The sequence below is a fragment of the Mustela nigripes genome, chromosome 17 (assembly GCF_022355385.1).
Source record: "Mustela nigripes isolate SB6536 chromosome 17, MUSNIG.SB6536, whole genome shotgun sequence".
NCBI lineage: Eukaryota > Metazoa > Chordata > Mammalia > Carnivora > Mustelidae > Mustela > Mustela nigripes.
Genome location: NC_081573.1, coordinates 2330819 through 2353740, shown reverse-complemented (window position 1 = coordinate 2353740; position 22922 = coordinate 2330819). Strand labels below are relative to the sequence as shown.

Genomic DNA, 22922 nt, shown 5'->3' with positions numbered 1-22922 from the left:
ACACCCCAGCTCTATCCATCTTGTGGCAAATGGCAAGATTTCATCACTTTTAGGGTTATAAATATGTCTTTTGATTTCTATCTTTTTTATTCATTGAGGGGTCAATAAACGCTTGGGTTGGACTGTTTCAAGCAGATATACTCACTGCTTCTCACTGCTGAACTGCTTCACCAACAAATCCATGCCATGCAAAGACCCACAATACAGAACTACACTCATTATGGTGCTGAGAAAAGGGAGGAAAGTCCCACACAGCAGTGAAGCAGCTTCCCTGAAGATCACCCAACCACACTGGATCTGACCTTGACTGGGGTGATCTCCCTGGGAAATGAGGGCTTGGGAGTAACCACAGCACATGTCTTGCAGATCCTGCCTATTCCACTGTCCAGAAGGATTCTTCATCTCAAACATCTATTCTACCATGTGACATCTTAAAGCTGTCCACATGATTGCATCATCCAATACCCTCCTCCATCCCTTGTCATGGATCTAGGCAAGGAAAGTAGTGTAATCACTGACATCCAGCAGCATTAGTCCTCAGGAAGACAGAGGAGATCAATCAAATCATCAGGATAAAGCAGGACTTCTCTACTCCTGAGAAACCCACATTAGTCAATTCTTTCCCCCATTATATGTATTCATCAGATGACACCAGCAAGAGCTCCTTGTGCCTTTGCAGTGACTAAAGGGAGTCACCTCCAGGTCCCTCCCCACATTGGAAAGAGTTCCTCACATTTCATTTTAATAGGTCTTGTCTTTCTCTTGAAGGATGGTACCTTCCTCAAATTTTACTTAGATTCACATCCCACATCCCCGTGCTAAATGTCCTAATACCCATCAGCTTTCCACCTGTCTAATCTCAATGAAGCATTTTCTAAGGACGCTCTCTCCACAGCACAGGCAAAAAGGAATGGTTGTGGTGCCTATGTAGCTGGAAAGAAGAATGAGGAAATTCAACTGGAGATCTGGAGATAACTAGGTCGTAAACAATTAGAAGTTATTTTTCTACATCTAGGGAGTCCCTTGGGAAACTAGGGACACTTCTCCTCCTCTACATGCTAATTCTTCATCTTGAATATTTTCTGTCTCTTCCCCGGGCTACCACGTCACTCCTATTGGGATAGATTTCTCTTTCTTATGGGGTATCTATGACACACATAACATGGTCATATGCGCATGTACACCTCACAGACACATCAAAATACCACTCAGTTTAGGACATGGGGCACATGACTTCATTTGGGTCCATGGTGCAGTGCTAGAGAGTCCAAAGTCTAAGTCCAGAATATGCCATTCCAACTGAAACAGATTTAGGGAAGCTCTGGGGGAGGGGAAGTCTTCTCTAAGGGACATGGGAAGGAAAGCATTGGGAGAAAGAGAGATGGTGGCTCACAAGAACAGAGTGCAGATGTCTTATGAGACATTCCACTAACTTGACACCCTGCAGTGTGGTGACTGAGGACTGCACTCTTGAGAATGGCTCCTGTCAGTGCAAGGACCTTCAAAAATGTTGGCTACACAAATTGATGCCAAGTAGCAGTAACACAGAGTATGTGAGCTAAAACACCAACAATACCTCTATGTTACATACCTCGGTAATACACCCATGGTTAATATCACTGTATTCACAAAGAGGAGAAAATCACAGCATAGACTAGGGGAAAAATAATCAGTTATCCCTTAAACCTTCAGACAACTTAAACCTTCAGAGAAAATGGATTCCTAGTATATTGTTTTACTCCAGTATCATATAGGTGATTGACTCAATTAGATCCCTACAAACTTCAATGAGATAAATGAGCACTAGATGTAGGATCATACATCATTCATGACACACCTATATCCAGATGTTAAAACACCCTAGGTTTTATTAATGAAAATGTATCAAGTTCACACAAACACTAAGTTATGCATTTCAAATCCACTCTATTGTCACCATTCGAAATACAGAACACATGTGCAAAAGCATTCGAGTGTTTTCAGAAGGATATGGAGTACCTGTTTCCAAAAATTTCAGGACAGAGGTACATTCCTCAGAAATGTCTATGTTCAATGGTATGGCATTGTAAAGAAGAGTTAGCTACCCTCCTGCAGTCATCTGTCAGGGTTTCCTCATTTAACCACATCAAGTCATACTCTCTAACGATTGCACTTAGGGAGATACATTGGTAGTTTATTGACCGGCTACCTCTTTTTCCTTAAAGAACAATCAGGAAAACCTCATTTCTAATATTGAGTAAGTTATTTAGTTTCAATGCGTGCAGAAGTGTGTGCTCCGAACACCTCTTCCATGGAATCTTACATCAATGTTATAACCATAAGCACCATCTCCACTGAGATATACTTCATATGTTTTATATCATACAGTCATCTTCCATGGAAAATTAGGTACGCATGGGTCCCACTTAATGGAGCAGGACATCTAATTTGATGTAGCAACAATCAACCACGTGGTCTTACATACCTACAAGGAAAGGAAGAATTTTCTGGAGTGATTTCAGAGGAAATACATTCATACATTATTCACAAATCTCAAATAGGGTTAATGTAAAAAACTAAAAAATACTGAAATCCTTATATATATGAAAAAGTCAATCCGCTAAATCTGCTGCAACAGAATACCACATACATTTTCTAAGTGTGTAAGTTTGATTTTTCCTTATAATCACTATTTTCATAGAGAGTAATGTTTGAATAGAGTAAATAATGTTTGATTTCTGTAACATTCATTGGCATCAGGTGTTCAATTCAATAGTTTTCTAAACACTGCTAATTTTCTACTGACTTCTCTTAATGCACCCCCTGGTGTGTGCTCCAATGTACTAAAATGAAAATCTTTCCACATTCACGATGTTCCAAGGGTTCGAATCTACTATGCATTTTGAGATACTGAGTCAGCACTGAATTCTAGTTACAGGCTTGGCCAGATTCTTTACATTTCACACTTTCACTCCTGTATGAAAACAACGATGTGAAGAAAGTTGGGAGTCCCACTGAGAGGTCAGATACATTCTTAGTATTTTAACACTTACTCTCCTTTTTAAAATCTCTCATATGGAGTGAGGAGGGAGCAGTCCTTAGCACTCTCACACATTCATTACATCTATAATTTTCTCTGCAGGGTGAATTCTGTGATGTGCAGTAAGGGTTGTGTGCCTGCTAGGAGTTTGGCCACATCATTCATCCAATATGAATTCTCTGTTTAGAAGGTGTGCATGCTGGACAAGGGCCTTGCCACCCTGGTTATATTTGGGAGCTTATAGTCCAATATGAATTCTCTCATAGGCATGAATGGGTGAGCACTCCTTAACTGATTTTTCTCACGTTTTTTTTTTTTTTTTCTTTTTTCTTAAAGATTTTATTTACTTATTTGACAGAGAGATGGAGAGAAAGCACACATAGTGAGGAGGGTCAGGCAGGGGGAGAGGGAGAAGCACGCTGCCTGCTGAGCAGGGAGCCTGATGCAGAGCTCAATCCCGGGACTCTGGGATCATAACCTGAGCCCAAGGGAGTGCCCTAACTGACTGAGCCACACAGGCATCCCTCTTATTACATTCTGTACACTGGTAAGCTTTCTATCTAATATGGATATTATGATGTTTAACGAGGACAGAGTGCCTGCAAAGGCCTAACACCATTCTTGACGTTGGTAAGATTTCTCTCCAGGATGAACCCTGTGATGCTGAGTCAGGGCTAAGTGGTCCTTAAAGGCCTTGCCACATTCATGACTTGTTAAGTTTTCTCTCCACTATGAGTTCTATGATGTCGAATAAGGCCTGAGTTCCGGTTAAAGCTCTTGCCACATTCACAACATCGGTAAGGTTTCTCTCCAGTATGAATTCTGTGATGTCGTTTAAGGGTTGAGCTGTGGATAAAGGACTTGCCACATTCTTGACATCGGTAAGGTTTCTCTCCAGTATGAATTCTGTAATGTTGAGTAAGGCTTGAGCTGTGGCTAAAGGCCTTGCCGCATTCTTGACATTGGTAAGGTTTCTCTCCAGTATGAATTCTGTGATGTCGAGTAAGGTCTGAGCTGTGGTTAAAGGTCTTGCCACATTCTTGACATTGGTAAGATTTCTTTCCATTAGGAATTCCCTGATTTTGAGTAAGCCTTGAGCACCAGTTAACGGCCTTGCCACATTCTTGGTATTTATAGTGTTTCATTCTGGTATGGGTTCTGCTATGTTGACTGAGGTGTGAGTGCACGTTAAAGGCTTTGCCACATTCCGGACATTGGTAAGGTTTCTCTCCAGTATGAATTCTATGATGTCGAGTAAGGTGTGAAAGGCAGTTAAAGGCCTTGCCGCATTCTTGACATTGGTAAGGTTTCTCTCCAGAATGAATTCTTTGATGTTGAATAAGTCTTGAGCTCTGGTTAAAGCTCCTGCCACATTTCTGACATTGGTAACATTTCTCTCCAGTATGAACACTGTAATGTTCAATCAGAGTTGAGTTGTCCTTTAAGGTCTTGCCACATTCTTGACATTGGTAAGGTTTTTCTCCACTATGAATTCTGTAATGTTCAGTAAGACTTGACCTCCAGATAAAGGCCTTGCCACATTCGTGACATTTGTAAGGTTTCTCTCCACTATGAATTCTGTGATGTCGAATAAGGTCTGAGTTCCGGTTAAAGCTCTTGCCACATTTGTGACATTGGTAAGGTTTCTCTCCTGTATGAGTTCTGTGATGTTGAATAAGGGCTGAGCTCCGGTTAAAGCTCTTGCCACATTTGTGACATTGGTAAGGTTTTTCTCCACTATGAATTCTGTGATGTCGAATAAGGATTGAGCTGTGGTTAAAGGCCTTGCCACATTCTTGACATTGGTATGGTTTCTCTCCAGTATGAATTCTGTGATGTTGAGTAAGGGTTGACCTGTCATAAAAGGCCTTGCCACATTCCTGACATTGGTAAGGTTTCTCTTTAGTATGAATTCTATAATGTTCAGTAAGACTTGACCTCCAAATAAAGGCCTTGCCACATTCTTGACATTGGTAAGGTTTCTCTCGAGTATGAATTCTGTGATGTTGCATAAGTTGTGAAGGGAAGGCATAGGCCTTGCCACATTCTTGACATTGGTAAGGCTTCTCGCCACTGTGAATTCTGTGATGTTGAGTAAGGGTTGACCTATCATAAAAGGCCTTGCCACATTCTTGACTTTCATAAGTTTTCTTGGCATTATGAATTCCCTGATGTTCAGTAAGCCCTGAGCTCAAATTAAAGGACTTGCCACATTCTTGGTATTTACAGGGTTTCTCTATACTATGAATTATGCAATGTCGAGTGAGATGAGAGTGCATATTAAAGGCCTTCCCACATTCTTGACATTGGTAAGGTTTCTCTCCAGTATGAATTCTGTGATGCTGAGTAAGGTGTGAAGGGTGTTTAAAGGCCTTGCCACATTCTTGACACTGGTAAGGTTTTTTTACACAATGAATTTTGTGATGTTGAGTAAGTTCTGAGAATGATTTAAAGGCTTTGGCACATTCATTACCATTGTAATTTTTCCCTGCAATATGAATTCGTTTATGTCTATTAAGACTTGAGTGACCATTAAAAGCCTTGCCACATTCTTGACATTTGTAAGGTTTCTCTCCAGAATTGATCTGCAAATGACCATTTAGTGATGAACAATCCTTAAAGGCTTGACCACCTTCTTCACATTTGTATACTTTTCCTCCAGTATGCATTCGCTGATGTTGAGATAGTGTTGAGTGGCAGTCAAAGGATTTACCATATTCCTTAAAGATGTAAGTTTCCTCTCCCTGAGAGATTATCTCATTGATGTTTAGGCTTGGTGGCTGAGTAAACATGGTCCCTGGTTTACTAGATGTGAATGGGCTTTTTCCCTCATGAATTCTCTGATGATCACCAACACTGGAAGACTGGTTACAAGCTTTCCCACATTCATTATCTTTATGAAGACAGTCTCCTGAAGGGAGTATACTGAGGTTAGAGCTTGGATGAAAGCCTTCCCCACATTTATCACATTCATTCTCTGCAAACCTAGCCCTGACACATCGGTGAACACTGGAGCCCTGGTTCAATGTTTTCTGAGATACAGTGCATTGAGCAAATCTGTCTCCAGTGAAAAGCCTCTGGTCATTCTGGAGGGTCGACTCCTCAGTGAAGCCCCTCTTGAATGAATCCCACTGAGCACTTTGCTCTTCATTTCTAAATCTCTGATTTAAGGTCAGACTAGTCCTATCTTCCAAATGGCTCAAATCATTATTCTCAGCATGGACTAGGTTACTTTTCAGATGTTCCAAATGGTCTGTCCACAAATAGCTATGTTTGAATATCTGATTGGAGCTTGTGCTGACAGAAACACACTGCTCTGCAGAAACAGTTGACTTAAAAGGGAAGGTTTTCTGCAATGGTTTATATCCTTCACCATTTGGGGCAATGAGATTCTCATTAAGGGCAATTGCCTTGGTTTGCGTGTATCGCCCAGAATTTCTTTGATGCCCTTCTCTCTCCCCATCATTGTCCCAGTCTATGTGTAAGTGTAAAATCTCAACAGCACTATGTTTGTATCTGGGAATTGATCCATTCTGGAAAGAACCTTCTATGCTCCGCTGTAGCAGGAAACTCTGGGTGTCATGTGAAGATACAGCTGAAAGATACCAAACAAGAGTAAAACCATTGCACTGACTACATTCAGAAGAATATACTGATGAGGTCTAATACAGAAGCATCAAGTCAATCATACAAAGTCAGAAAGATGGCTGAGAAGGAGTCATCAGGACCTCATTTCTCCATGGAAACACACCATGGCACACAACGTACTCAGCAGAGTATAATAGAGAATTCTGCGGTATGGTCATGGTGTAGCACAAATCACTTTCCTGTATCTCTAACAATCAGGAAAAGGGTCACATGAGCTCAAAATTAGCATAAGAATAGAGGATATAGAAAGAGAAGACTGAACTGAACCAAACAGGGTATAGTAAAAATAGGAACATATCAAGCACAGGAAGAGTTGTTTGGCAGAAAAGATCAATGACGCTGACAGCCCATGAACTAAATTAAGAATAACACAAAAAAGACAAACTAAAATGACAGGGGAAGAAGTGAAAGCAGACACAATGTAACTGACTGTAGGAATAAAAGTAATTATAAGAGGCAACAATGGATAATCAGTGCCCATAAATTGTTAATAAAAGACAAGTATACATTTCAAAAAAGGTATAACCAATTTAGACTCCATCACTCTGAAAAGTAGAAAAAAATTCTCAGCTGATCTGCAAACATGAAGCCAAATGAAAGGGGAATAAAATTAAAAAGCCGAACAAACAAAAACTGGTGGAAATTAAGTTCACTGGAAATTGAGTTCACAGGGTATTCAAACAGACACCAAAGGAGAAAGGACTGCAAATCTCCTCAAACATTTCCAAGGAGTGATGACCAGAGAAAACAACAGAACACTCTCTCTGTGGCACCAGCATTCCCAGGTCATGCAAGCCAAAGACACTACAAAGAACGAAGTTTGCAAAACTCTACCTGTGATACATATTCACTCAAAGTCCACAACAAAATAGAGGAAATGGAATCAAAAGCACATTTTCCCTTTTTACAAGATGATCAAGTGGGAAACGGACCTGGAATTAAGGGCACTCCAACATACAGAAAACCATAAATTCAAGACTCCACATTGACAGAATGAAGGGCAAAAATGACATGATCACATTAAGGGAGACAGAATACAAATATCGTCATACCAGACAACATGTCATGATAAACATACTCACAGGAGAGACAGAAAGAAACCCCAACCTAATGAATCCCACAAATGCATGAAAAGCTGAAACCTATTCAGTAGGGACAGTCTGCAAGCTTCTCCTCTATCATCAGCAGGTAGGTAATGAAGTGAGCCCACCACTGCCTTTGAGCATAGTACTGGATTCTCTATTCAGAACAATTATGCAACCAAAACTAGAGTAAAGGAATCTAAACTGAAAAACAATAAAACTCATTGTTCACATGGGACATGATTACTGAAATCCCTAAAGATCATCATTTTAATTTTTTTTACTGTTTTTGGTCATTGTTTGTATTGTTTATTTCTGCCAGTTTTTCCCTACTAGACTTCCCATTTCCCAAGTTTTTCATGTTATACAATACAGAATTAAGAAAAATGTTGGAACAAACAACTCAATTTCCACCAGAAGAACTAAAAAAGGAAGAGACTAGGATGAAACTTAGTAGAGGGATGATATAAAGAAAAGTGTGAAATAAATACAGTAGAAGATAAGCATTAATGGAACACAGAAAGTAATGCCAATTTCAATCAATAAAACAAAATTGGCAATGCTTTAACTCCACAAACCATTACATAACAACAAATGGAGAAATTTGTGTTTTTAATATTTAATTTATTTATTTGACAGGCAGAGATCACAAATGGCAGGGAGAAAGAGATAAGCAGGCTCCCCACTGAGCAGAGAGCCTGATGCAGGGCTTGATCCCAGGACCCTGGCATCATGACCTGAGCTGAAGGCAGTGGCTTTAACCCACTGAGCTTCCCAATGCGCCCAACTAGGGAAATTTATTAAAAACAAAAACAAAAACAAAACAGAGAATTCCTAAAATTGTACAAGTTATTAAGACTGATTTCCTAACCATGAACCAAAGAAATGGGACATCTCCTGAGATCAGTAAGAAGGGTGAAAATTGAACTTGGAATCAATACTCTAGCAGCACAGACAGAAAAGCCCAAGACCAAGGAATTTTACTACAACTGATGGGGTCAATGAGTTCCCTAAATGCAATCCTGTGTTGCATGATTCTTCTCCCTCTCTTGTTGAGATTCAGTATTACTTCATTTGCCTTTTATATGACAAAGTCATTTTTTTTGCTTCTTCAAGCCTGCTCTCTAGATCAAACCTTTTTCTACTCTCACTTACTGCATCATTCATCTATGTTTGATTTTTAAAAAGACTTATATATTTGAGGGGGGCACTCACAAGATTCCAGGTGGGAGCTACAGAGAGAGGGAATCACATGCAGGCATCACACTGAATTCACAGGGTGACTTGAGCCTACATCCCAGGAGCCTGAGATCAAGATCTGAGCAGAAATCAAGAGTTGGTACTTACCCAAGTGAGCCACCAAGCACCCAATTATTTTTTAACTCTTATCTCTGTGGTAAAGTTCTCACTATTGTTTTCTCAACTCCTTGAGTATCCTTATGATTATGACCTTAAATTCTCCATCAAGCTCCTTACTACTCCATCAGGACTGTGGCCCTGCAGAACTCTCTGCTCAGGAGATGTGAGGTGGGCAGGGGCTGACCTTGCTGAGACCGAGGAAAGCCTCACTGAGAAGGGAAGTTCCCTCAGATCACAGGGGGTGGGGACTGGTGCAAGCAAGGCAGACAGCCAGTGTCTTACTGAGTGGGACTCAGTCTTTATGCTACAGGACAGGAGAGGGCTCCCATGTTTTGGAAGCCACATGTCACTGAATGTTTCCTCTCAGGAATGTGCTCCTAGACTATACTGAATACTCTCCCCACTGTGTGCCCCAGGTGTTCTTCAGATGACTGTTTCCATGCTCGGTGCCCCCAGGTTGTTTGCCAACCTTCTGTCCGGGAGCACCCCAGTGCCCTCCTGATTCTATCCCATCCAAACCTGCTGACCATTAAACCTCCAGGCTTTAAGATGTGCTGGTTCCAAGAACTCATGAAATTCAGCCCTTCTCCCTCTCCAAGCCAATGGTTTTGGGGAACCCAAAAATGTATCCCCGGAGTGCTCCTCTGTCATGACACCTACTGCACAGCCGGGCTCCCTTCCCGCCACAATGCTATACTCCTCTCCTCCCTAAACCATGTCTCCACACAATCTGCCATCTTCCACGTGGCCTCTTCTGCCTCTTACTTGGAGAGTTTGTCCTGTCACTCCTCAGCCCAATGTCTGGGGCATTCAGGAGGACCTGACAGTTACCTAGTAGTGCTCATGACAAGACACAGGAGTCTAGGATCCTCCTATTCCACTGCCCTTGCTTCTCCTGGGAATCCTTATTGTTTTAATCCTGTTAAAACTCATATGGATTTTATAAAGCTGGTATGCAAATCAACACATAAAAATTAGTTTTGTTTCTACACAACAAAGAACAACTCCCAAACAGAGATATCATACATTTAGAGCAAACCCCCTCCCCCCCAACAAAATGCTTCCAATTTAACATAATGGTAGAGGTCAAACCAGAAACGATGAAAAGTGTAATATACTGTGCTGGATTCAAAGAATGAATAACTACGAAACACATCCATGTTCTTTCACTGGAATAACTGAAACACAATAAATCTTGATGTGACCTATAGAAAATGCAATCTCTACAAAATGCCAATGTCATTTTTGCACGAAGATCAAAATCCATCCTAACATTATGTGATGTCATGGGATAACCCATGCCCAAAATAATCTGGGAAGTGAAGAGCATATATCCTGACTTATAGCATACAAAGCACAGATATCAAACTAATGTCCTATAGACATGACATCAGGAGTAGAATAATGGAAGAGTCTGGCTGAGCTAGATGTGCACATCTCCAGTGTTAATGTGTATGACAATGAACTGGAGAGACTATTAAAATTCATATCCTGATTTTTTTTTAAAGATTTTATTTATTTATTTGACAGAGATCACAAGTAGGCAGAGAGGCAGGCAGAGAGAGGCAGAAGCAGGCTCCCTGCTGAGCAGACAGCCTGATGCAGAGCTCGATCCCAGGACCCTGGAATCATGACCTGAGCCAAAGGCAGAGGCCTTAACCCACTGAGCCACCCAGGCACCCCCATATTCTGATTTGGATGTTTGGATGAGGTCTGAGTTTCTACTTTTCACAAATATGCCACTGATGTCTTACATTGACAATGCATGCTTCCCACAGAACTCCACAACTGAATCACGATGAAGAGTTTCAAAGGTTCCTAAAAGGCGGGAAGAGCATAGAGGTGAGCATGGAGACCTTCCCTTCCCTTCCCTCTTCATTCAAGCCAACTCTACCCCTGTAAAATTTTCTCTGGACCTCCTCTTATTTTTGTTTCTTCAATTCACCACGCCACCGTATTCACAGAAATAGCTCCCTCTTTCATGAGAAATGCAGGTGCAATCTACTTCTGGCTGCAACCCTGGATTTTGTAGCTTGGACCCCACTGTGTCCATGGCCTTTATGAATTTCAGGTTTCCCCTGCACTTTTTCCTAATACTCATGGCTTCAGGCTACAGGATCACTTCTTTCCACCTAGGCTTCCTCCTGAAAACTGACTTTGGTGGGGGGCCTGAGTGGCTCAGTGGGTTAAGCCTCTCCCTTCAGCTCAGGTAAGCTCTCAGGGTCCTGGGATCAAGTCCCACATCTGGCTCTCTGCTCGGTGGGGGACCTACTTCTCCCTCTCTTTCTACTTGTGATCTCTTTCTCTGTCTAATAAATAAATAAATCTTAAAAAAAAAGAAAGAAACTGACTTTGGTGAAAATGAGCACTTTATAAAAGTTGGTTACACTTTCTGGTCTTCTCCAAAGAATACACTTACACAGAAAAGCCATCCTGGGGCGCCTGGGTGGCTCAGTGGGTTAAAGCCTCTGCCTTCGGCTCAGGTCATGATCTCAGCGTCCTGGGATCGAGCCCCACATCGGGCTCTCTGCTCAGCGGGGAGCCTGCTTCCTCCTCTCCCTCTGCCTGCTTCTCTGCCTGCTTGTGATCTCTCTCTGTCAAATAAATAAATAAAATCTTTAAAAAAAAAAAAAAGAAAAGCCATCCTGAAAACTGTGGCCATTACTACCCACTCTTAAATGGGGAGAGATGAGAGAGACCACACTCAAGGAAACAGACTTAAGAAGCTCTCACAGAAGTACTGCGAAGTATGTAAGCCTAGTGATTCACAGACTTGTACCTCTGGGGCTAATAACACATGATATGTTAAATTTTATTTTTTTAAAGATAATATGGTTCATATATACAATGGGATATTATGCCTCTATCAGAAAGAATGAAAACCCAACTTTTATCAACATGGACAGGACTGGAGATGATTATGCTGAGTGAAGTAAGTCAAGCAGAGAGAGTCAAGTATCATATGGTTTCACTTATTTGTGGGGCATAAGGAATAATACGGAGGACATTGGCAGATGGAGAGAAGTGAGCTGGTGGGAATCGGAGTGGGAGGTGAACCATGAGAGCTGGCAGACTCTAAGAAACAAGCTGAGGGTTTTGGAGGGGAGTGAGGTGGGGGTTTGGGGGAGCCTGGTGGTGGCTATTAAGGAGGACACATATTTCATGGAGCACTGGGTGTGGTGCATAAACAATGCATCTTGGAACACTGAAAAAAAAACAAAACCAAGTTTAAAAAAAGGAAAAAAAAAAAAGCTCTCACAAAAATGACTGTTTTTCCATGTACCCTCGTGGCTGCTCAGCCTATGAGGACCACAGGCTCTTCTTGGTCTTCCGGCTCACTTCTTCACACTGCTGGGTACATGCTTCTTATTCCCTGTCCCCTCCCTTCTATATTAAGGAAATTTTATCTCTACTGTTGTACAGATCAATTTGCTTTCCTAGGACTTTATCCTTATATGAATACATAGGAGTAGCTTCCTTGGAAGAGTAGGGTTAGTTTTCTCTACCTGCAAATCTTTTTTTTTTTTTTTTTAAGATTTTTAAATTTATTTGACACACAGAGAGAGAGAGAGGCAGACAGAGAGGGAGGGGGAAGCAGGCTCCCCGCTGAGCAAAGAGCCCAATGTGGAGCTCAATCTCAGGACCCTGATATCATGACCTGAGCTGAAGGCAGAGGCTTAACCCAGTCAACCACCCAGGCACCCTACCTGCAACTTCTTAAGACACTAGTTTAATCTACATAGGCATATGCCTCTCGGTATCCATCTTGATTTCTTTTCTATGAATGTATAATGGACAATGTTCCATTAGTTCAGGTGTAGAACATGGGGATTCGACAACTCTGTAGGTTCTACTATGCTCACCACAAGTAACTACCACCTGGCACCATAATATGCTATGAAAATACCATTGGAGGAGTTCCCTGTATTCTTTTCACCCATGGAAGCCTCTAGTTCCCATTCCCACTTCCTCATGATGCCCATCATCCTTCTCCATTCCACACTGGTAACATTCAGGCTATACATTGTATTTGTGTGTCTCTTTATGCTTTTTTCATTGTGTCTTGCATTTGCGATAATGAGGTTTGACCCAGAAGTAATTATGTGATGTGAACTAAGTCAGAGATTCAAAGACAAATACCATACATATTCACTTATATGTACAATCAAAACAACAATGTAAATGAACAAACAAGAAACAGACCTATGAACATCTATTTTGTTTTGAATAAAGTCCATGGATAATCTCAATAAATATAAAACTTCCAAGATGACACACATTCCATATTGTAACCCATTGGTATGTAACAGTGTTCCAATATGGGCAGAAGACAAGAGGTTCCCAGGTCAAAGTCCAAGTGTCTTATGGCTCATGACATAGCAAACATCATAAACATCTTCATCACACTAATAACACTGGCCAGCTGCTCACCCCCAACTCATACAGGGATGCACTGCACATGCGGTTGGTTTATGTTGGACACTCTGAGCATAGGAAACCCCAGTATCTTCAAGGAACAGCTAGCGTATATGTCCAATCTTCAGCTATGAAAAGAAACATCTGTTTTCCAATACAATAAACTCATCTGTCCGCTACCCACAATCAAGATGCCATCACTATACTACCAAATATGAGTGGAATGACAATTATAACTAAAATATCAGTCAAGGAAACACCTGTGCAGATCATGAGGTCACCACATGACTTCAAGGAATATTGATAATACTATATAAGTCACATCTGTGATTCTATGCAGGTATCCACAACAGTAACCAATACATTTTCCTTCATGATCTTTTGCTGCTCATCTGGGAGTGATATACAGTTACATGCAGGGTAGGTCACAAAGTCAATGTACCTGGAAGGTTTGACTTTAAGATTTTCCAACCATCGGCCATAGGGCCAATTGCAAAGCTCTGGAAGATACCTAAGATGCACATGGTACCACCAAAGACACATCCCTGGCTACTCTGTAAACCTAAAAATGAAGTGTGCATCCAACATCATGGCAGAAATCTTTCATCCAAAAGCTGTCAATGTGGGTGCGACTCCATTACAGACAATGGACAATGAGTTGCCTATGCTCACCTGTTTGGCAATAAAAGTTGTAGAACTTATCCTACCTCCAGTGAAGTAAAGAGAGACAATGGTGCATCGATCAGGTTGCCAGGATTGCAGGGACAGCCTGCAAGACAAAGATTATGGCATTTGCCCAGCTCCTCGAGGCATGTCTGCTGTGGGAATAGAGGAATAATCATTCATCTGAGCACAAAGGCCCATGGAAGATCGATGACACCACAACTGACATTGGGTGTGTGGGCCTGGGAGACTGAAAAACACTGCTAGAGGAGGAAGACAGAAAGAGAAGTCAACGGAGAAGTCAGCATCTAAGATCTTGGCCATGTGAATCCATATCAAGATACAACTTGTGTAGGGAAGCCTGGGTGGCTCAGTCAGTTAAGCTTCTGCCTAAAAACTGGATCCTGATGCAGGGTCCTGGGATAGAGCCCTGCCTGGGGCTCCCTGCTCAGTGGGGAGTCTGCTTGTCTTTCTGTCTCTGGTCCTCCCCTGACCTTGTGTTCATTCTCTCTCTCTCACACAAATAAGTAAGTAAAGTCTGTAGAAAAACTGATCTGTGTAAGGAAATGAAAAGAAAACATAGTTCAGGGGCGCCTGGGTGGCTCAGTGGGTTAAAGCCTCTGTCTTCAGCTCAGCTCATGATCTCAGGGTCCTGGGATAAAGCCCTGCATTGGGCTCTCTTCTCACTGGGGAGCCTGCTTCCCCTTCTCTCTCTGCCTGCCTCTCTGCCTATATGTGATCTCTGTCAAATAAATAAATAAAATCTTTTTAAAAAAAGGAAAAAGAAAAGAAAACATGGTTCAACTTTTTCAGAGGACATTTCATTTTGTTAGCCATGTAGGGAAAAAAAATTAGGAAACCCCAGACACTAAGGAAACCACAGAGCACATCAGTTTATACTACATTTCTGACTGATAAATATAAGGACTCAATCTCTGGGGTATGGTATAAGAAAAAATTGCTAAGAGGAAGAAAACAACAACACACCAACCATGAATGGTGAAATGAAGAAAAGGATTACAAAAAGAATTAAAAACATCTCTGTATCACAAGCTCAAGAGAGAGAAATAGAGGACACATTCTCATGATACATGGAGAACTACAAAGACTGAAGAAAAAGGCATAACAGAAAAAAATGAGGACAAGAACTCACTAGACACTTTGAGAAAGAGATTGGCCAACAGTTAGTGCCCAACTTTGTAGTAATAGAGAGAAGCACCACCAGCAACAAAGCAGATAAAAGTAGGACATGGTATGATCATGTATGAACCAGGAGCCAAACATCAAAATCACATAAGCTGCCAATATGGGGACAACGCAGAAACTGAAATTTTTCTTTTAGCTATAAATAAAAAACTGGATGATCAAATTTAAAGAGACGGAAGAAGAAACAACCCATGTGGTGATAAGCAATCAAATAAGCAGCATGGCAACAGACATATCTCACAGAATAATCATTAACACGAAAGGCATTTGTCTCTGTTAGGGTTATGTTTCAATATCAAAAAAATCATGATTTAAACATACTACCTCTTGGATATCAAGCATGTATATGTGCAAATTCATACACACATATAAAAAAAAAACCCACAAATACATGTATACAGGGAAACAACTGTTTTTACCCCAGGAGAGAGAAGACTGCTCCTCACAGAGTGAGGACCTCATGAAGATAGTGAAAAAGTAGTTCCACCTTCGCTCAACAAACAATTGTTCACATGAGACACCAATTCATGATTCTCAATACAAAAGCATAGGCTGATGCACCCCGGGACCCCAGAGACCAAGAAGGACACCTCTAGAAGGGTAACAGGAGCAATTTCACATGCATCCCAGTATGCCTTCCCCGGGCCAGCAAAGTGTGCCACTAAGAGGGACCTGAAGGAACTACAATGGCTCCACAAAGAAAATGACAGCACAGAGTGGACATCCAGCATTCCCCAAAGGGCAAACCACTCTCTGGGTGGCCCAGTGAGAGCTCACCTCACGGGGATCCCTGGGGGAATCTGTGGTGCTGGACCACTGGGGATCCTATAGAACAGAGAAGGTGGGCAGCGCTTACAGCAACCAGTGCTCAGATCATAGAGTTGCCGGACAAGAGAGTGCTCCAACTTGTAGTGGCAATGAATCAGAGATCCATGGGAATCTGCCCACTTGCAGAGAGGAGATGAACCTACCTGGCTAAGGAGATTTGTCAGCAGCTGTGACTGACTTGGGTGTCCAGCCAACGCTTTGAACTAGAACATTCTCTGTTCTCTGTCTGGTAGCTATGCAAGTTCTAAGTTACTTCCCATGGCTGAACCTAGCCTCCAATCCTGCTCCGCTAGAAGCCTGAACAGAGACCCTAGACAACCTCAGAGCCTCTCTAACAGGCCTCTGGGGAGAAAACCAAGCCAGCAGCAGGGACCAAGCATTGAGCATAACCTCTTACTCTGCATGAGCAGGGAGCCTCCTCAGTGAACCTGGGCAGCCTCTGAGCCCAGCCTATGGTCCTGCCCAGCAATAGAGAATGGCCTTTGGTTCCGCCACATGTTCAGCATCACCTCTGGCCCTGGCTGATCACAGAGTTGCCAGCATAGGTTTTGGAGGCACTCAGGAGTCCAAATGTGTCGGACAGATGTCTAGCCCTCTGTGCTCATAGAGAATAAGTGTATATTCAAAATGATCGCACATGTTTTACAGCAGAAGTTGCTGAGGTCCATGGGATACCTCAAGAAGGAATGCCAAACAGTTGGCTACATTCAGATGACTGCGAATAAAACCACAATTTCAAAGGATTCCAATGAAAATTGGCATCAGACAGATACTCTCACGTTTCAAATGCACACAGGGTATTTTTTTTTTTTAAACAGGGTTCAATATTCATTTTCAGAGATGATTCACCATGAAACATGGCTTGTGGGCTACTTTTTATCATTAAAAAGAAAATCCAAATATTCACTAGCATCTGACATGTTCCTCTGCATACTGAATACAATGTATGTCCCACGGTTATTGAATCTGCTCTTAATGTATTCAATGCTCTGGATTCTATGGTTTAGAGCTAACACTATTTTCCTTGTACTGAAATAAATTATTTATTTTTTCATTTATTTATTTTGAAAGAAATGATGTAGATAAAGGAAGGTATAGTGAGCCCCTATTGGTAGAGCAGGGTTTGAATCTGGCTGCCCTACATAGGAACATGAGGCATACGGACAAAGGAGAAAGAGACCCTTCTAGAAGGTGACCCAGGTTTGGATTCTCTTTCCTCCTGGACACTCAATGGTTCACGCAGCTGTCCTCACACAGAACAGCTTCCATGAAAGGACACTTTAAAGTCAACATTCCAGTCCACACCACACATATATAGCCTGAGTGGTTTCCAGGTTGACTACTCAGAAGTAGACACAAAGGTCAGGCATCCAAGGAACAATACAGGAAAGGCCCAACACACAGGAGTCCACATTCACACCTGGAGACCCAAGACTACACACCTGAGTATCTCACTACATTACCCACAGACTACTACCTTCCCTGAAGAACCCAACAATGAATGTGTTGCCAGATACAGGTTCTCAAGGTCTAGTCCCCAGACAGCCACCTGAGACTAGGTAAGAAAGGAAAGGTGAGGGGCTGCACCCCAGAGCTACTGACATGGTAGTGTAAGGTTAGCCATAGGGATCCAAGACTTATAAGTGCTCCCGGTGATTCTGACCCAGGCCAATCTGCACAACCTCTGCAGGAACTAAGTCACAGGTCAATCTGAGTTATCCCCACAGAAGTCCCTCTCAGGGGCACCTGGGTGGCTCAGTGGGTTAAGCCCCTGCCTTTGGCTCAGGTCATGATCTCAGGGTGCTGGGATCAGGCCCCGCATCAAGTTCTCAGCTCAGCAGGGAGCTTGCTTCCTCCTGTCCCTCCCTCTCTCTCTCTCTCTCTCTCTCTCTCTCCCCCTGCCACTCTGCCTACTTGTGATCTCTGTCAGTCAAAAAAAAAAAAAAAAAGTCCCTCTCAGAAACCCCCTGTGCTTGTGGTCACATTAGTGTTGGGGACACACACACACACACACACACACACACACAGGATTCCATTTCCTTCTGAAGATACAGGTACCCACACATATGTATGTACACGTGCTTCTTCCTAGTTAGTTCTCTGACCCCCAAATCTGTCTTTAGCTTAATATTTTTTTTTTAAAGATTTTATTTATTTATTTGACAGACAGAGATCACAAGTAGGCAGAGAGGCAGGCAGAGAGAGGGGGAAGCAGGCTCCCTGCTGAGCAGAGAGCCCGATGCGGGGCCCGATCCCAAGACCCTGGGATCATGACCTGAGCCGAAGGCAGAGGCTTTAACCAACTGAGCCACCCAGGCACCCCAGTCTTTAGCTTAATATAACACATTGCATTCTGTGCATATCAAAACCCTAAAACTCTGCTTGTGTTCTCTATGCTCACAGAACAACTGGAGAAACATACAAGATAAAATTTTATTGAGAGTCCCTGAGAATTCTCTGACTAGGCCATATCATTATATTTTTAGTGACTTTGTTCAATTAGCACTTGTTAGGTAGAAATCCTGGGCATTAGTTCAGTACAACAAAAAGAAACTAACATTTACAAAAACCATTCATGACAATCCTTACCAAAATCTTAGCAATAAAAAAGAAATTTTTATGTACTGAAATAGAAAAATACACTCAAAACCATTCTGTGAGGTCAGCATACCCTGATACCAAAGTAGTATAAACAAAAGATAAAAGGCTGGTTTATCTCATGAATTTTCTGCTACTCTGGCTTTCTTTGGACATCCATCTACATGTACTAATAGAGTCAAAAGAAAAAAATGAATCACACTGAAAATAACTGTCCCTCTCTAGAGATCCATCTGCCCCTGAATCCTTTCAGGTCTACTAACAAATACAGTCGACCACTGAATAACGTGCTTTTCATAAGTAACAATCCACTTACAACAGACAAGTTTATCTTAATAAATCTAGTGCACCACAGTAAATGTCTTTGCACTATGACTGCCTTAATATTTTATTTCCTCAAATTAATTCCTTTTTAAAAAAAATTTTTTTAAAAGATTTTATTTATTTATTTGACAGAGAGCGCTCACAAGTAGACAGAGAGGCAGGCAGAGAGAGAGAAGAAAGAAGCAGACTCCCTGCTGAGCAGAGAGCCTGATGTGGGGCTTGATCCTAGGACCCTGGGATCATGACCTGAGACAAAAGCAGAGGCTTTAACCCACTGAGCCACCCAGGCGCCCCTCAAATTACTTCCTTATAAAACTATGGTATATACAGCAGACCACATACAAAGAATGGGAAGACTGATGACATGTTGCAATTAAACCATCAAACACCACAGATGAAAAGAGACTTTTGAAACAGCAAGGCAAATGCACTTCACCTTGTGCAAGAGCTCCTAGAAGAGCAGTAGTGGGATCCCAGCAGTCCCAACAAGAATGGGGCCAGCATAATGCACTCCGGTACTGAAAGATCAAAAAATACCACCAACAATACTTTACCCGGCAAAATTATTTTCCGCAGACATAGAAATGAAGACATTCCCAAGTAAAGACCCCTCTACATTTACCAGTAGATCTATCCTACAAGAACTATTAAAGAAACACTCTCTAGATGAAATAAAAGGATTCTACCCAGAACCTGCAACCACACAAGAACACAAAGCTCTCCACTGAGCAGAAATATGTAGACAATTACACAAACCTGTAGTGTTGTAATGAGATACCAGTCACGTTTATTTCTGCTACAGACCTTTGTTTTTGTTTTTGTTTGTTTAATACTTTGTTAAAGTATTAAAATCACAAATGTAGGTCATAAAGTACACAACATAAAAGAATTTGTAATATCAAAGTGGGGGGGTGCCGGGGTAGAGACAGGAAGAAGAATTCTTTATGGTATTGGTACTGAGTTTTAAACTGTTTTATAACAATGTTGTTTTAAGGAATCTCTAAGGTAATCACAAGGAAAATACTCCCAGAAGACACAAAAGGCAATGAGAAAGGTACCAAGGCATATCATGGGTATTCATCTTACAATTACAGATAAAATATATCTTTCATATTTCATACCAAAACATGATACAGAAGTGTAAAATGTTTGAAAATTACTTTGAATTCAAAACAGTCTTTCTCTCATGCAGAGAGAATAAAAATTCACCCACAAAAACATGGTGAAATGAATTCTATGTTAATGACAACTCACCTAGACATGGTACAACATTCACTGACCACTCACCAAGGAGAGAAAAAGTAGGGGCACACAGTATGTATGTGTGACATACAAACAAAGACAAAGACACACAAAATTCACTGGCAAAAAACATAAACAGCATTTTTTTGAGTTATGCTCACATGGTCTTAAAATATACTGAGCTGAAAATTCCCTTCCTATAACAACACACACAGGTAAGACTAAATCCACACTTAACAAATATGGTGGAATAAGCCAGACAGAAGAAACATTTTATTAGGAAATTACCAAATTAGAGTAAGACCAAACTCAACCCAAGAAATTCTAAATAAAACACTGATGTATGACAGAAAAGGAATACTTCCATATAACCATAATTTAAAACTGTGTCCACGTGCCCATGAATAACAAGCATTTGATTGGCATGTATTCATGAACTATAACATCGTAAAGAATTCTCATTAGGGCGCCTGGGTGGCTCAGTGGGTTAAGCCGCTGCCTTCCGCTCAGGTCATGATCTCAGGGTCCTGGGATTGAGGCCCGCATCGGGCTCTCTGCTCAGCAGGGAGCCTGCTTCCCTCCCTCTCTCTCTGCCTGCCTCTCTGTCTACTTGTGATCTCTGTCAAGTAAATAAATAAAATCTTTAAAAGAAAAAAAAAAGAATTCTCATTAAAATCAATTATAAAAAGCTGTAAATAAAAAATTTATAAACACTTAAAAAAGCTTCAAAGAAATGTACTACGTTATTAATATATTTCCCCTCCTGCACAGAATGTAATCCTATAATCCATTCTGTAAGACAGAGGAAACAACCTCTTCATTTTTCAGTATATAAACACCATGGAAGTTGAAAAATATGCTGAGAGACAGTGTATATGAAATTAATATTTGGGATTAAATCCTGATACATTCTGAGGAAAGTAGAAGGAAAAGCTCATGATTAATTTCCCAGAAATAACATTGCATTATTGAAAAAAAGGATTTCCCAACATGGGGATTCAGGGTACCTGTGGGGCTCAATTAGTTAAGCAGCTTCCTTCAGTTCAGGTCATGAGCTTAGGGTTCTGGATCCAGGACTCCCTGGTCAGCAGGGACGTTGCTTCTCCCTCTCCCTTTGCCCTTTCCCTACTCATTTTTTCTCTCTGTCTGTCAAACAAATAAAATTTTTAAACAAAATATATGGGAATCTTACTAATTGTCTAACTCACTACTTAAAAAGCACATGTGCATGTTGTATCAGGACATTTGATGTACAAAATATAGAGCTAAATCACATATAGAACTAATCAGAAAGTGAAAACACACATGACAAAGTCACGAGAAGTTCACAGAAGACAGAATCATGATGCAATTATTAACAAATGAGATAATAAATTAAACTTTATTAAAGGCTACAAGTCCAAGCACTAAATGTGCTAGTTCCCCAGTAGTATTTGTTACGTAGGAATTCTAGGAAACAAGAGAGACATTGCACTATTTGACTACTGAGGAACAGAACTCAGAGTGGAAATTTCTATAGGTTAAAAAAAAAAGGAAATAAGAAAAAAGAACACTTGAAGGGAAAAAAAGCAGTATATATTCTCATTTTAGAGCAGTGCTAAGTTATCTGATGATGTTACTAAATCTCAGTTTTGTTTAAGACTAGTATTAAAGCCTCTAACATTAGAAAGTCAAGGCAGAGAACATTAGAAATCTGTCTCCAGTGGTCTGGAAATTTCTGCATCAAACCTCACTGTGCATGCATCAACCCTGACCTACTTGTCTCATGATGAACCAGAATTTACAAAGGCTTTAGCCTAGTGGAAGAGCAGATACCCTTCTGAGAGAGACAGAGACATAAAACTGGGCATGTCTCCAACTGACATTCCTTCAAGGAGAGCTACTCAAACCACAGCTTAAGGTCTACCTCCCTCCTTAAGACTTGGACGTCCACTCTGTCACCTGCCTCACCCATTCCCACCCACCTGGATGGACAGCTACAGTCTCCTTTCTCTTCACATTCCCGAGCTTCTTCTCTTGCTCCAAAAACATGATCAGGTCTGGCTTTGACAGAAGGAGACCTGTTTATGAGGAAAAAGGAAAATGACTATTGCTGCTGATTCTAACTTCCCATGAGTCTTGTGTTCAGTAGAGTAGAGATGATATTAGACAATTCTAGAAAATGGTTTCCCAAAAGCTGTTGCCCAACAGTCCATTTAGAACACACTGGAGGCATTTCCAATGTTCACATCCTGACCTCCACTTCCAAGTAGCAGACATGATAAGAAGGGTAAATTTCAGTCTCAGATGTAAGCAGCACCATTCTATGACCCAATGTTGAGAACTGCCACTCCTCTTCACAAGCCATGATGTTACCTTGAGAAAGGAGAAGCTGACGCTGAAAAGGAAACATCATGATTTCTCTCTCCATCCACAAACCCCTACTTTTTCCCTTTCTGCCTTGATCTGTTATTCAGTCATCCCAAGAGAAATCTCCCAAGAGGCAGTCTTCACAGGAAGCAACAAAACACGGTGTGGGGCTTTGGAAACCTGAAAGT

At 41.3% G+C, this 22922-nt stretch overlaps 1 protein-coding gene across 1 annotated transcript in view; it reads right to left on the bottom strand.

Annotated features, from left to right (window-relative positions):
- Positions 1 to 2471: 2471 nt before the first annotated feature.
- The window catches only part of LOC132005467 (zinc finger protein 11-like), a 32280-nt gene continuing 11829 nt past the window's right edge, over positions 2472 to 22922 (bottom strand). The window contains 3 exon segments of the mRNA XM_059382638.1: positions 2472 to 3738; positions 3741 to 6614; positions 22350 to 22445. Of these exon segments, the coding sequence (XP_059238621.1) occupies positions 3629 to 3738; positions 3741 to 6614; positions 22350 to 22445 (3080 nt within the window). The 3' untranslated portion in view covers positions 2472 to 3628.